The sequence below is a fragment of the Haliotis cracherodii genome, unplaced genomic scaffold, assembly GCF_022045235.1.
Source record: "Haliotis cracherodii isolate W230 unplaced genomic scaffold, xgHalCrac1.p SCAF_2, whole genome shotgun sequence".
In the NCBI taxonomy this organism is placed as follows: Eukaryota; Metazoa; Mollusca; class Gastropoda; order Lepetellida; family Haliotidae; genus Haliotis; species Haliotis cracherodii.
Genome location: NW_027266275.1, coordinates 70,524,732 through 70,541,990, shown reverse-complemented (window position 1 = coordinate 70,541,990; position 17,259 = coordinate 70,524,732). Strand labels below are relative to the sequence as shown.

Here is a 17,259-nt window from a genome sequence, read left to right as displayed (position 1 = left end):
TATTAATCAACATTATTTGTCATTCAATGTACGAAGCATCTACAAAATGATAATAGCTTTGCCAAATAAAATTTAATGATAATAATTTTAGAAAGAGAAGTCCGTTTCTATTTATAGAACCGGAAGTGACGTTCGGGCACTTTGTCAAAATGGCGGCTCTCTTTGGTCACGGAAATCCACTTACAACTCAAGTTGGACAGTTAATAGGTCTGTATTTCAACATTATTTCACTAAGATAACATTTCTGTAAAACACCAACTCGAGTGTTTTTTCAATATTTTCTATCACAAGTGCATTTCGTACATGACGTCGCATTTTCCAATGCAATAGCAAGGTAACCTGACTGGCAAGTTGTTTATCTTCTTGTATATCGACAATCTCGTTTGTTTACTTGTTCTAAAATTGTCTGATGACATAACGCCATGACTTCTCGTAAATTGAGTATCCGTTGATCCGTTAAATAAACGTTATTTCAAGCACAGCTCCTGTTGTCAAAGTAGATGTCACTCGTGAAAGGTGTATAACATTTAGTGAAAGTGTCACCACGACCTTTTCGCCTATGTTGCATTTCCGGATTGCAACAGACATGATAGGAAGTTATGCCATTTTCTTGATGGAAATATTTGAATTATGTTGTAGTGTGGTTTTGGTTTTATAACAACAGATGATGGCATGATGTCATATCTAGCGACTCAAGCATTGATAATGAACTTTGTGGAATAATTCGGTGACACTATTTAAATATCTAAACAGCATGGCCATTGTACGAATATTTACGAAATATTATTGTTGAACAGGATAAATGCAATCGTCTGATTACATGAATTGTTATGACAGTTGGTTGTCAGTGCAAAGTGGTGATGTGTACATGATGTATTAACCTTATAAGCATTATCAGTGATAATGGACTAGGAATAACCAATAAGAGTGATACAATATATACTTTTGTGTATTTTTAAAATCATGTTTGGCTATAACGTGTATCATGTGTTTAGATAAGGTTGATGCTATGGCAGTTTTACATGTAGTGTGTACATTGTGTAATTATGATTAACATGTTCAATGTACAGGAACAATACCGTATATATCCACATATTTAAATGACACATCAGGTATCATGTATTGTCATGTAGAGTATACTTCTTGTAAACCCTGTTCCTTATTGAAAAGCATAATTTGCTCATACTATTGTGTGACATGTGTAGCAATCTGGCACGTAAGGTTGCAGTGGAGATACCTGTATAGTAGACCAGATTCTGGGTGCTTTTGTTTGATTGTCTCTACGAAAGAACCACACACACACAAAAGCATGATGCAGGTGTAAATACTAAAAGCCAAATATAGGCTACAGAATCATTTACCATGTTTACACCAGAACTAGTCATCATGCATTCATGGCTATTGTTACAGTTTTGATGCTTCTAGATCCATGATGTGATATGTACATAATTTAACATTCATATGTGATACACATAATAAACTTGATTAACCATTTTAACATCATGAACATGAGAAATGTTGACAAAGTTCAATTAATATTATTTTCAGCCAGAATGATGTCTTTGCATATCAATGATATATGGCTATTATGATTATTGTATGCATGATTATGATGATATACAATATGAATGACATATGGATGTTATTAACCTCTTTCACATGTTTTACATGCTATTAAGAAAGTTTTGACCTTGTTGACTGTCTCAGGTTTTGAAATGTTTAAAAAATTGTATATATTCTACTGACCGTAATCATTGTTTAGATATATTCTGATAATAATCATGGTAATGTCTGTATAAATATGATCATGGTGCTACCGGAAAACATGTATTCACGCTGGTGAGGGCGAACTTCCAGGGCTAACTACTGTGGTGGATGAGAAGTATTTTGTAGGTCTGGCAGACAGTAGTGCTGAGTAGAGCTGAATAATTTTGTGATCTGATCCAATACACAGTGGTTGTAAGTAACATGTCACATCTGAAAGGGATGTCACAGCTTTCTGCACATTTGAAAATTATGCTTGATCATTTTGCCATAAAATTACTGATTTTTCCAGGATGCATAAACTGTTTGTATTACTGGTAACATTGTGCCACAGTTTACATACTCTACACGGTTAACATAACCTCGTAAGACACACATTTATTTCAAGACATAATTGCAAAGAACAAAATTCACCAAGCATGCCAAGATCATATTGATACGTATCATATTACTGGACATGCTAAATGACTGTTACCATGGTTAGTGTGCTGTTACATACCCAGCTGACAAGTTGAAGACATCCTATAGTGAACAAGGTTAATGAATGTGATGTTGACAATTGTTTTCTTATTGGATGTGTTGATTTTGCTGAGGTCAGTTTATTGTCATATGGAGGCAATGTGGACACCAGAGCTCTGTCCACATGTTGTATTGACCATTTCCTACACAAGTCACTGCCTGGGCCATCCTTTCACAAGGGTTGGTCAATTCAGAATGTCTCGATTTACTGTATCGTTCATCACCTAGTTGTTTGGGTTGCTTTTACCATGTAGAATTTAAACTGCACTTATGTTTTATTCATTGTTAAATGTTTGATTCATGACACTATCAAAACCATGTGATGATTCTGGAATAGAATTGGCGCCAATAACCAATGCTTGTCATAAGAAGCCACTACAATGAATTGGGTGGTCAGGCTTCATCAGTTGATGACGTTTTTTTCTTGTGTATAATGTTGAAAGAAAGAAAGGTGAAATCCATGAGTCTGTGAGTCTATTCTGCAAGAACATCCCATTCCTTCTTTCGACCTCCTGAACCTACTAAAAACTGCATTGTCTGGAGCAATCTCCACAGTTCATTGACAACATGTACGTTATAACCTTGCCAGTCTTAATATACAGGGAAACCTTGTTTCCCCAAACTCCATTGACTCGACATATCTTTTAAGCAGTGTTAAGTCTGATTAACTTTATTGTCCTGGCAGAATACTTTATCATGTTAATAGCACTATGCTGATCGTGTTGGGAATTGTCTATCAGGTTATCTCACAATCATGGCTATAGTATGTAGACTGTAACGATATATGAGACTATCAATGTATTGCAGTTGTTTGTCCTACAATAGTACTACACCGATAGTAATTTAAAAATACCAATGGTATTTTCAATGGTATGCATAACAATCAATAGTTTCAGTAGTCGCATTAGTTATAAAATAAATTAATTATGCATAAGAAAACTCGTTAATTTAAGTCGAATTTAAAACCTGCCATGTGTTGAGCATCGAGGATGTCACATTAGAGTAACCTGCCTTTGGTTTGAGTAGCGACAGGGAGGGAAATGGCCTACTTTGACATTGTCGGCAATACTTTGTTTATATCTATTACATTAATTAATATAATTATCAAGCCTTACAATTGCAATAGTTTACGACTTTTGTGATACTATTGTAATACAAGTGCAAAAGTGAAAATACGCCCAATAGGCACCCTAATAATATACATTGTTTACTCTCTGCAAAGCATGACCGAAAAATACTTTTTGTTTCATGGAATCTTTGTCAATATACCATGTGGCAGGCAATGGCAGGTAATGAAAAAGAAGGAAAATTTGTTGCCAGTGTTTAGCACTGCATGTTGAAAATGTTGAGCTTGATGTTCTATAATAACTTTACTTTACAAAATGATCAAGCAATGAATTTGTGATGTTTATTTCTTTCCTTATATTAAAATAATGCCAGGATGGGTGGATGTTCACAACAACACCCTTTACCATTGTTGACTGTAAATGTTTTCGGGTGATACAAATGTGAGTGAGTGAGTGAGTTGGGTTGGAACAGTATTCCTGTTATATCACGGCGTGTAAGCTTCATGTGGGAGGAAAGTCCGAAGTGATGCAGGTCTAAGATGTTTACCACTTTGAAACTCATGAGCAGGGTATGGTGCTGAAAAGTCTAAAAACATGATCAGAGTGCACTAGGGTTAAAGCTTACTATCATAGGTTTCTGGCGTGCCCAAGGGATGCAACTCTGTAAAGCGAATTGCAGCTACTCAGACGACTGGGCCAAGAAAGGTCCATAAACCTAATTATCTGTCAGGACCATGTGATATTATTTCCTCCTTATAATGTCTCCCTTCCTTATGCCTGTTGACCTGACACACTGGGAAATACCTGAATACTGGTGTCCATCCCAACTCACTCACTCACCCATTTCCCAATGCTTGGTGACTGCATAAGCTTGCAGGCTGTGAATATGTAACCGTGGTAATTGCGCCTGTTGTGCAGCAGGTTCCTAAATGCCTCCAAATTAGCATTGTATTTGACTGAACAGAAGTCTTTGACTGGGTGCTTAACCATGATAACCTCTGTGGCCATACTTCCCGTTGCACTGTCAGACAGAAATATACTATGTGGTTATATAATTAGTACGTAATTAGTCACAATATTCTTAAATCTGTGACAGACGCTTCCATTGGGAATAGGCTTGTCAGGAATGTCATAACAATCAATAAAGTGTAATTTTCATTTGAAATAGTTCAAGAAATTTATGTCAGCGTTTTAAATTTTCAACATAATGGGATCTTTGTCCTAATGTTGAAAATACAGCTAGAAATTTCGGGTGCCCTAATCGGGTCAGAATTCAAATACAAAGTATGCTAGAGGAGAAAACCTTGAAGACTTAATGTCAAGTACAGTTTAACGCATTCAGTCATTTTATAAAAGTTTGTGTGAAGATTATACTACATATACTACCATGGTGTACAAAGCTAGATTAGATAAAAAGTGGTTCCACATGGCTCCCCATATTGTGTAAACTGGTTCTAGATCTCCGCATAATAGGAGTAAGTCAATTACGTGGAATTGTTCAGCTGACCAGTGGGCCTAGGTATTAGCCAAGGGTAGTAGGCCGTCATCAGATGGTCATCTACCTTATCTAGGACAATGATTTCACAGCCAGTACTTTGTCCCAGTTCATAACCGTATATATGAGTCACACACGAATTGTGATGTTACTATACATGATATAACTAAAGTTAGTTTTGTGAAACTTGAATTTCTTCTTTGAAAGGCATTTAGATGTTGGACTACTAAGTAAGGATAAGATATATGGATGAACATCTTCTTTATCACAACTAGGAGTGACGTTTCGATGAAGGTTCTAACAAACACCGTTATCACTTGCTTGTAAATTGTATCTTTGTGTTCCTAAGATGAAGATACTATAGTTTTATCATGTAATAAGAAGTCAAAATGTGATGTTTCACCCATAAGGTCCCTTATCTCATGAATGTCACCAATCTCATTAAAATCAGATCTTAGTTCTCGCTGTTGCTAAACAAAGATCTGATAACATCCCATTACGGGTCACGTCAGAAAGACCTTTCGCGAACTTTGACCGACCACTGAAATTACTAACGAGAAGTCGACATCAGCCAATTAGAAAGCAGCTTTCTTGAGCTTTACGACACTCGTTTCAACCAGGCAACTTCCATTTCAGACCACGCTTGAAAAATATGTTGACACAGTTTTCGATTAAAATTTTGAAAACTGAACAAACAAACATACCGGAATGTCTAATATATATGGTTGAGATTGTATGGAAGTGCTTCCCACGTACTTTGCAACGCCTCCTCTGTTCATATTTTTCCCACGGAAGCGATCGGTAGACGATGATTTTGATGGAATCAGTTGTATGGGCCGTAACTGTCGTTCGGAATACCCTGTGTTAGCGTTTTCGAGGTTGCGTGATTAGACAACACATTCCGACCATCACTTTCATGATCAGGTAAGCGACGCTTTGATTGGTCGGATGAAAGGTCGTTCTGACATGACCTGTAATGGGATGTCCTCAAATCTTTGTTTAGCAATGGCGAGAACTAAGATCTGATTTTTTAATGAGATTGGAATGTCACATACAATGTCATTCAAAGCTGGCTTCCATAGGAGATATCCCTTGGGTGAGATCAAGCAATATTTCTTTAGAAATATTCCAACAATGAAATTGCATCACAATGCTTTACTGACCATTGTGATGTCGGTTGCCATAACATCACAATCAAATGACATCACCAATCTCTCTGCCATTGAAGCTGATTAGCCGACTTTGTACTCTCAAGGCACTGGTTGTTACTGTTTACAAACTGAAAAGGTTGGAAGAGTGATTTTGGATTATAAAAAGAATCTCACCCTTGTGTCAAATATATCAACACTTGTTATAAGAGTTTCAACTGGTTGGCAAGTCTCTGTATTATGTAGGATTAAGCAACTAATACACAATGACAGGTTGTCTGTCACTCGTTAGTCGTTTAACTGTTGACAGTGTCGCCGAACAGTTCAGTATGTTCAAGATTGTCGTGATTTTTGTGGCCACAGCAACTAACGTAATGGAAAAAAAGAAAACATTGCTTTCATTAAATATATATTCCAAATGAAATCATGCAAACAATACTAACATGGTAAATTAGGTCAGATCTGAGAACAGTATTGCCAATAACAGAACAATATATGAAACTAATTAGAGCGTCCTCAGAGCATTGATAGGCTTTTCTGGCTCTGTATTTATGGTAAATTCATATTTGCTTGTCTTGATAAATATAATTAGATTTAACGATTAATGAACTCTGAGAAATCCTGTAACATTTGGAGTCCTGCTATAATTGAATAGACTGCATCAACTTGACTGACTTATATTACGATGACAGATATCAGTGGGAGGTTACATGGCTGTAGGCTTGATATGTTGTGTCCACAGAGATGAGACTGTCATCGTAGTCTGTGTTGATCTTTCCTGTTAGGGTTGTGTACATGTCTGTGTGTTGCATCATAGGGAGCAATATGTACTCACTTCACACTCTCCTTACTTCCGTTGTGTGCATCATGTGTATACAACATTGTAGAACGAAACTTGAAAGTACAAAATCAGGGTTTGTACGAGCTTGAAAAGTTCTTTAATTTTAGTGTCAACCTTGAAATGCCTTGGAAATCACCAAAATAGCTTGAAAAGCCTTGAATACGTACAACAGGACAAAAACTTGTTAAAAAAGTATTACAATTCATGACAGGCTTTATTTATTTTATTTGTTGGTTGTGACAATAAATTTTGATGTTCATACTGTTTGTTAGGTTTTACGACTAATATATAGTATGCTGGAATAAAGCCAAATATTGACAGACTATGGTTAAAAACCCAGCTATAAACCTTGAAAATTACAGTTGAAAGCCCCGAAAAGCCTTGATCATGTTGATAAGGCCTTGCATTTTAGTGTTCCAGATCTGAATGAACCCCGATTATGTTTCTACGTTTGTCAGCACCGTACCCGTGCTCGTGGGTTTCACCGAAGTGCATCACTTTGGGCTTTCCTCCCACATTTAGCTGACACGCCGTGATATAACTGGAATACTGTTAAAAGCGGCATTGAACCCAACTCACTCACTCACTAGTGCTATTTTCTTATCACTTCCTATTCTTATCTTAACCCTTTTGTTCCTTAGTCTAGAACATTCTGGCCTGACAACATTTTATCTGGTCTGGTAACTTTGCAATGTTGCCAGTCCGGTTGCCTGATTGAAAGTTTGGGGAATTTTATACACTGGGTCAGACTGTTGCTATGAACATGATAGTCTAGGCAGAAAATAATTGAAACTAATTTTCAATTTTCATATCTCACATTGGTTCAACGACCATGAACACCCGTAGTTTCTGTTGATAGCATTTTGCATTATCATGACCATGGGTATTCACCATTGAGCACTGGTTATTTTGTAATGCTGAATATGGCATAGGGCAGATGTTACCTACTGCATGTTTAGGTTGAAATGAAGTTTTTGTGGTCTTAAATATTAAAAAATGACCACTTAGTACTTTATTAGTGAATGTTTACAGGATGTAAAAGTACAGGTTTAAGGAATAACAATGTGCAGACTCTCATGCAGACTCTCTCGCAAAACTATCTGAAATTTCCCAAGCAAGTGACCGCCTTTGTGGTCTAGTGGTAGAGTGTATGCCTGGAGAGTTCAAGTTTCAGAGTTCGATACCCCGGCTGCGTCATACCAATAGTCTTTAAAAGATGGTACTTGTTGCCCTGCCTTGCACTTGGCATTGAGGGGCTAAAACAAGGACTGGTCGTCTCGGAGTCAGTTGTCTGAGTGGGGTATTCATGTTAAACTGCCACATGGTATATAATCTCAGTACTAGTACAAGTAGCAACACACTCACACATGCATGCCTGTCACTATTAGGGGTGGGACGGGTAACTCGGGTACTCTGGTCGGGTGGATCCTGTGTAGGACCGGGGTACCCACAGTACTACCTGGACCCGTTGTTAGTCACATGACATATTGTTTAATGACAAAAACACACTAGAGCTCAATGGTTACACTTCAAGTCGCTAATGTTCCCATTTCTTTATGATGATGATGCACACATTATGTATACTTGTATATGTTTGAGTAAAGATAAAGCTTCAGTCAACTTCAGTGTATGCATGATTCGATCGTTTCATAAGAGACCATTTATCTATTTTATGGCCTCTGGTTTCATAAATGTATCTAAACAGTTTGTGCCAGGGGTACAATTAAACTATTCCCAATTAGACATTGTGTTCCCATCTCTTGAGCATGTTGAGACCTACAGTGGGTACCCGGATAGTAAATTTGGACTCGTCCCAGACCTAGTCGCTATATACAGTGATAGAGGGGCAATAATCTTGGATTCGATATTAACCCCCATTTCACCTGACCTCACTCAAGCAAGTCTGCCGAATCTAGATTTCTAAAAATATATTAAAAGACAATTTAACCATGTTTTGCTCACTCATGTTAACCAGTTTAATTCACACTTTGGATCTCAGAGCTTCATTATTGTGATACTGCCAGATTTCACTAATGTGTGATTTACTGAGTCATTTATTATTCATATCATGCTTAAATGTTTGTAACGAAGTGCTGCCTTCTACATGTTATAAATAAGAGAAGGTCAGCTTGTATTCATTTAGAATCTGTGGGATCATACAATTGTTGAAAGTCTGTGTCTTGTGTTGGTTGAAGGTGGGTTGCCTGGCGAGTGCTAGGATTAGCCACAGCCACTAAAAACAAACCCAGTTTGTATGCTGTAAGTGTATTATCTGTGCTGAAGTGAAGCTTTGTGAGATTAACATTGATACATTTCCAGATTCAAACTAATGCAAAAAAAATATTTTCGAAAGGTTTATCATCATTGTTACACATGTTGATCATGCTACTCTGCTAGAAATGAATTAGCATAAATAGTAAAATACAGATTAAGTTACCATGGTTTCTGTGCTTTTCATTCATCTTTTGTTTAACATAGACCATGTGTACATTTGTCTTGAAAGTATGTACATGATTCCCAACTGCAAACTCAATCACTTACCAGTGGTTGCAACATGTGAGAAACAGGGATACTGTTTAACATCTGTTTATTAAATGCTTATCTCTTAGTTGATATTCTGGGCAGAACAGGTCCCCAGTAACCCACGCTTGTTTCTCAGTGGACAGTCGGGGCAGAAACTGGACTCCGGTGTCTGCTTGTCTTTCACTACATTTCAGTGGATATTCAGGGTAGTAATAGGTCCCCAGTATCCCATGCTTGTTTCTCAGCGGACAGTCAGGGCAGAAATGGGACCCCGGTATCTCATGCTTGTCTCCCTGCTTGGAAAACAAGAGTAGAATAGAACAGTCAATGCTTTTCTGGGCTGACTGACCTATGAGCTGACTGGGGAGGATGCTTTATCTGTGACCATGGTGACCTGGTTATTGTGTGTCAGTGTATCTCAACACCATACATTGTTGCTTTTCCAAACAAACGTTTGCCTGTCCAAGACTTGATTATTTTCAGAATTTAGATATAATATCGCTGAAATATTTATGATTGCGATGTAAAACAGCATTTACACTCTTATTGCCATCTATGAAAACAAAATGTCAGGTTGGTCTTGAACAAGAAACTCTAATTAGTTTCTTGAAGTATTACATCCCAAGCCAAAAATAACCTAGAATGTGTGTGTTAATAAGATAATTGACTTTGATGAAGCTATAATGAATTAGATAAACACATTTAAGTGGCTGTTGTCCAAAGTGAATTCTATCCATTACTCATGTTGCTCGTATTGACTGATCTGAAGGGTGCCCTATGCATTGTCTGATGTATCCAGCTTCAGCATTGTCAGTTCTGAAATCACTATTAGTGTATTAGATTTCATCCCAATAAGCTTGAATTCATTGAAGGAATGTGCTGATCAGGGAACTGTTGGTACTTGTCATCATGGCAATTATCACAAAAACATAGAACGTGCTGATTATCTGTGTTCGGACGTCTGACATATTGACTTATGGATCAAATAGTCCCATAGATCAATAAGAAATGTGTTTTTAGTTCCGTGACTTTAGGAATGATGACTGACCTTTTGCGGGATTAATGCCCGAACTGTTATTCTTCGACTATGTGTATCACGTGTCTGTTAGGTCATGTGACATCTTCTGGAAGGAGGACTCTCTTCAGGATTCCAGTGCAGACAAGGTCCCCAGTGCACCATGGTTTAATGATGAGAGGATTGATTTGAGGACCAGGTGATCGTACTCAGTGACCTGCCTGTGTCCCCATGGTCAGAATGTGGTGGGCCAATGGTCTGAGGTGGTACCAGTGGATCTGGAGTTCACTGGTTCTAGATTAGGATTTAATTGATATTTTTACTATTCTGCGATAATGACAGTTGCCATGTACTTTATGGTAAAAGTTGATGTCCACAAGGAAATGTCATCTGTCCTGCCTGAGGCTTACAAGTCTTGGACTAGTGGACATATGGTTATGGTTGAACCCTGTGTTTGTACCCATGTCCCAGGGTTACCTCAAAGACATAAGGGCGGTCGGGTAGCCTAGTGGTTAAAGCGTTTACTCGTCACACCGAAGACCCGGGTTCGATTCCCGACATGGGTACAAGGTTTGAAGCCCATTTCTGCTGTCCCCCGCTGTGATATTGCTGGAATATTGCCCAAAGCGGCGTAAAACCAAACTCACTCACTCACTCAGACATAAGCAGTGATTAGTATAAGTGTCTTTGCCTTGCATCACTTTGGCCTCTCCTAACGTGTTAAGCTGACATATATATATGGCATATATAAAAAATCAACTCGTCAACTTGACAAGTGCAGCATGTGCAGAGCGAGAAAAGATTGAAGAAAAGCTTGTCCTTCTGGGCAAGTACATGCATATATTTTAATCATATCAATTCATCTCGAATCATTTTCAATAAAATGTGCAGGAATATTTCGGACCTAAAATACGTTTTCATTTTTCGTGCATTTACAGTAATAATAACAAAATACATAAATGTCATAAATAGAAGACATACTTGGCAGCTGTCCATTGAAGAAATGTACAAACCTGTGTTTGCGCAGCAGGTCTCGAAACTATTTTTTTAAATATGTTTGTTTTTGTTGTAAGCGACTCGTTAATGATTCTCAGATGTCAAAGTGAAAGTGAATAATTTGTGGTGAGGGTAATGTCTGTTTTTGATTGGGAATGGTGTGGTTGACAAGAAAAAAAGCATGATAAAAAAGAAGTTATTCAGTGTTTCCGTTTACCGGTAATTACCAGTTTTTTGCCAGTAAAATTTGGCAAGGGCCGGTGATTCATGTGACTGCCAGTCCCTGTGGATTGGCAAATAGTGTTCCTTATAAATCTTTGTTGTTGGACAAAACATCGGCAATATTCATACAAGTATATTTTTCGACTGAAGTCAGCTTGTCCGTTACCTTCAGGGTGTCCCCATGTCTATTTTTAGTGCAAGGAAATAACATTTTGCTTTAGTTTGAAGATAAGTATATATTTGTAGCAACTTAGTCTTGAAATACAAAAAAAAAGAGAAACTTGTGACTGAACTTTGGGTGAATGATGTGTAGATCACGTAGATCTAACTAAGTTATTTCAGAGATGATGTCATGTTGAATGAATTATAACCAGGTAATTTTTATACATTTAATTGTTGAAAGTTGGGACTGACAAATTAGAGGGGACTTTTAGGTTAAAAGCCAGCAGGAACACTGTATGACTAAGAATCGAAATACGAAATATTAATGGCTGAATGGCTCTGAATGGGCGTATTTGAATGGAGGTGGCAGTGACTGAATTATGTACTGTTTGTCGTAAATACCCTCAACTCAAAGGTTAATAACTGAAAATAGTAACAATAACTGAGAATAAAACCGTATAAAATTTAATAGGGCAACTGAAAATAATGCAGGACGAGTACAAAATAATTTCAAGTTGGGTTTAAGAAAAGTTTTGAGCCCTGAACAGCCAAACCTTTTGAACATGTTCAAAGTGACATAAAGCCATCACACTGACACAGAAGGGCCGTAACTAACATATTCGTGAGTATTCGTAACATAATCTGTATCCTGTTTCGGATGTTGTTAAACTGTGATACAAGTGGAAAAAACATTATGTAAGTAGTCCATGGTAGTCAGGTCTCGGGTTGAACTTCATGTCATTATAGTTGAAGACATCCCCATCCATGGAAAGCATCCTCTATTTCCAGGGTTTGGCCTGACACTCTAATCTTGGGGTCATCATGACCCCTTGTCTGTTATAAAGGGGGTCACAGGTGTATTGTAAAGAAAAATGGCAATTCATTTCAAGGCATTTGATTGGCTCATCAAGCAATTTTTAAGCAGTTTCCATAAACTAAAATAAAATTGGGGCACGCCCACTTATTGACTACTGATAATAGAGCATATAGAGTGGGCTGGACTTTTGTTAAACGAAATCACCTTGATTTTCTTTTGGTATTCATTTTTGTGTGTTAATAATCAGTCTGTTAAGTTATTGTTGATGTATATGTATATATATCTTTAAGAATTGACTAATGCAGATGTAACAGTATACAGACAGGTTTTTAAATAGGTCTTCAGCAACCCATGCTTGCTGTAAAAGGTGACTATGCTTGTTGTGAGAGGCGACTAACGGAATCGGGTGGTCAGACTCACTGATTTGGTTGATGCATGTCATCCTATCCCAAATGTGTGCATCAATGCTCGTATGCTATAATTTCAATCACTGGATTGTCTGGTCCAGACTCGATTATTTACAGACCTCCATCATCTAGCTGGAACATTGCTGAGTGAGGTGTTAAACAACATGAAACAAACAACACTTTTGCACCTCCAACACGAAATATTTATAAGTCAATCCTTCCGAACCTACACCATGTACACTGTTTAATTCAAAAGATGATTTCCCGACAATACTGTGTAATTTATTTATTACGACAGATGCAATGAGTCGTGTCACCAGTGACACATTTGGGATATTTCAGTTGCATTTTTTCTAAAGTAACCATGGTAACTGCATCAAATACACAGGTTTCCTGCCTCAGAAATAACCCAATCAGGGTTACTGTGTTTCCAGTTCCATGACCCTGGTGTAAAAGAAATAAGATGAGGCAAATAGTCAGTCCTATCTGGTATGTGATGTTTCACTGCTGGGACGGTGATATCATTGAGGGTCAGTGGAGGCCCCCTATGTGTAGTAGACATGAGTCAGTGTACATACAATGTCCATCCTGGCCAGGAGAGCCGTGTCACACATAATGGTGGTGGTCAAGCAGAAGGAAACCTCCAGCAGTCTCAGGCCTGGCTTAATGGCCTTGTTTGAATGCTAATGGTCAGTTTGGGGATCCGTTGACTTGAGATACCTTGGCATCTGATAATGGGACAGTGTGCTGAAAGGGATCAGTAGGCATGGTAGATACATGAACTAGTTCATGTTGAATGTGGATATCCTGTTTGAAAAAAATAATCCTTCTTGACAAAAACATTTTGGTCTACATCTTTAAGGTCATATAGTGCATAATACTGCAAACTTGATAACTGTAAAAAAAAAGAAAAGAAAGCTACTACTATTACTACTACTACTACTACTACTATTATATGCCCAGCTTTGGCACAAACACAATATCTTAAGCGACATGATGGTGTAACTCAATCATTTTATTACTGTCTTTGCCATGCTTGTGGTTTTGACACAGAGGTCCATCCATGGTACGACCCGGAATATGTAGAGGGTATCATGGAAACATTTAAATACAAAATTCTTTGGAAGAGGCCTGTTTACAGCCTCGGACATATCCAGGCCAACAAACCTGATCTTGTCCTTTTTGATAAATCCAATGAAATCATTTTTATCGTTGACTTTTCTGATCCTTTTTGACACTAATGTGACTGACAAGATTGAAGAAAAACATGGCAAATATGCGGACCTCACTTTCGAAATATCATGCTTGCATCCCAAGTACCAATTTGTCCGATTCCCCATTGTTCTCGGTTCCTTAGGTTTGGTACCTCCCAATCTTTTGACATTGGGAGAGTACCCGGGTTTGCTACCAGGAATACAGCCCTTCTGAAAATCTGGGTAATGCAGAAGGCTGCAGTGTTGGGGAGTCTTCACATTCTCCGAAAAAGTTCTGGGTGGGTTCGACTAGGCAGCGTTTCCCGGGAGAAGTGCCATTCCCTGTCAGGGCTGCATGTAGAGGGAGGGGGCAAGGGCCCTGAGCTGATGATAAGCCTAACCAGCCTGACTGCCCTGTGGGCTGCCACATATTTGGAAGATGGCAACAATAGTGAAAAGAAAAATTAATTTATGATCCTGAACATGCTCAATAATGATACTTATAGAAATAGCTTGGAATACCACAAGAACAAGTAAGCTGGTATGTTATGTCATGCTGAATATAGAATCTACACCATGCACACAAACTGTGGCCATGATGAGTATAAGTCATGCCAGGATCTCAGTAGATGCTGAGGTGATCAATGCCCATGCATGTCATTATCATTGAATATCCCCTAAAAAAGAAAAATCAATTTCCATTCATAAATGTGTTCAGTTTGTATTGAATACATAAAATATGCATGGTTGAAGAGCAATGATACATTAGACCATGTAGACTGTGGCCTTGTTTGACTTGTGAGAGTGTGATATGGTGAGAGAGCAGAGCTCCAGATAAGCTGCGTATCTGCGTAAAATACCAGCGGAAATGCAGAAATATGCAGTAAAATAAAATCCAAGCGTATCAAATACGCAACGAACATTACAGATGCGCTACAAAAATAAAACTTGTGCATATCATCAAAATATTGTGAAGTAACCCTGCGTATTCGATTAGCAAATCAGCAACTTATTTTGAATTTATAAACGGACATTCCGTCAACCTTGCCAAACTCCAAGATGACATTTACATCATGATCATTTGTCATCACACTTTCTTGTGGAAGTATCGTGGTATTTTTTTAGTCCTATAAAGCTCTCGAACCAACACAACACCAGTTTGCAGGGACTAGATGAATAGTGTTTTTAAATATTTAACTTAAATACCCACATGTGTAAAAAATACCCAGATAGAATTACTGATAGCCAATGATTTTAAAATGCATGCGTAAAATACCCACAACACCAAAAGCTTATCTGGAGCTCTGGAGAGACATGATTTACGCGGTACTGCAGTAGTTTAGTTACTTGTGTGACATATGTTTTGCACATTCACTCTGAAACAGTTGCTCCCACCAGATGACAATAGTCATGGAGTTGAATTTTGTGTGTTTCCCTTACACGCTAAAGCTCCTCACAACACCATGTTGTAGGCACATGATCATGATGGGGTGGTGCCTGGAGTTCTGAACTCATTATCTGTTGATGAATACTGATTAATGCACATCTTCCCAAGGCAAGGGAGTAACTGACTGTAAAAGTCCAGTTTGCACCCTTGCCGTACTAGGCTGGAATTCTGGAGTTACGTATTGGCTGGACTAGTGAGCCTATGCCTAGTCCAATCAAATTCGACCAGTGAACTAGATATCCGGTTTGTAAATATTGATTTCAATGTGCAGATTTTGACGAACTGCAGGATTTGCAAAGCATATGTACCTTCGAAAGGTATTTCCAAATCTTTTCATGCTTTTAATCTAGGTGCTCATGTAATTTGATGCAAGGTAAGACCCATTTTATTACAGTATGGATCTTGATTATCTATCAGATTGTCTTGATTGGGCGCCGCCATATTGTTTTAAGCAAATGCAAGTGATGTGAGAGGTGGAATCTGATTGGTCCGTAGGAGGGATATAGAAGGGCTATAACTCATAATAGCCACTTGTGGTGCTACGATCGAGTCTGGAAATTCCAGCCTAGTTCGGAGAGGGTGAAACTGGACTTTGGTAGTCTGTTAACTCCCATGCCCTGGGAAGATGATTAATGTTTTGCACAATAACTTCTTATTAATCTGATTGCTCATACATTTGCCCACTGCTGATGATAAATGAAACATTTATCTATTTGGGTTCATCACAACAAGAGACAATTTTAGTGATCATATTGGGTTAGATGTTTCCACTTGTGATAACAAAAACAAACAAATGTGAAACGAGTCATGGTATTAGGGATATATGACCTTTATTTATGATAGTTCTTGTTTCATCACAACCTAATTCAGTAAATGTATGGATTATATTTGTATGTTTCAAAAATACTCTTCAACCAATATTGTTATGAAGATGAATGCCTTGTGCACACGACCCGCCAGACATTGCAATATAAGCTGAACGTGAGGAGTCCCTCTCTGCAGGGGGGAATTTATGTCGCGCTTTAATTAATCTTGTGGATGTTGCGGATGGATAGTGCTGCAGACCACATGCGTCTCGCGCACAAGAGACGGCAGGTCCGTCTTGCGTAAACGTTACGTCTGCGACTGTTTATCAGCTCTATACCAATTTCTGATAGCTGTGTGACTTTGCTGTTTGTCGTGTTATCACAATTTGTTTAACTTGTTTTATGGCATTTTAAAGTTTAAAACACTTGGTACCAGTCTTTAAATTTCTTCATGACGTAGATTACGTAGCTTTGCTTCTGAAACAAATTGTTAATTAATTTGGCTGAAGAAAGATCAAGATGACCTAGTTTTTTTATGAGAGTGCAATGGTACGAGTATTTTGTTATCACATCGGGGCATACATTTTCACAGCAGCAGGGAGATGGCAAACACAGAAAACTATATAGATAGCCTAACCTGCTTCCTCCCTCCCCCTCACCTGTTGAATCAGGTGATTGTTGCTATGGATTCTGAAAGAAGGACATCTCTGTCCTGGCCATGTGCACATGAGTCATCCCCAATTACATGGACATTCTTTTCCTCATGGGCAAACTGTTGCCACAAGCTGGTGTAACATTACCTATATTGTATGAATTTCGCCTATCTACACGCTTTAC

At 38.1% G+C, this 17,259-nt stretch overlaps 1 protein-coding gene across 3 annotated transcripts in view; it reads left to right on the top strand.

Annotated features, from left to right (window-relative positions):
- The first annotated feature begins 135 nt into the window (after nucleotides 1-135).
- The window catches only part of LOC139468436 (target of Myb1 membrane trafficking protein-like), a 62,394-nt gene continuing 45,270 nt past the window's right edge, over nucleotides 136-17,259 (top strand). For all 3 annotated transcript variants that reach the window (XM_071250400.1, XM_071250399.1, XM_071250397.1), the window contains exon 1: nucleotides 136-207. In XM_071250400.1, coding sequence (XP_071106501.1) covers nucleotides 150-207 — 58 coding nt within the window. In that variant the 5' untranslated portion in view covers nucleotides 136-149. The remainder of the gene's footprint in view (nucleotides 208-17,259) is intronic.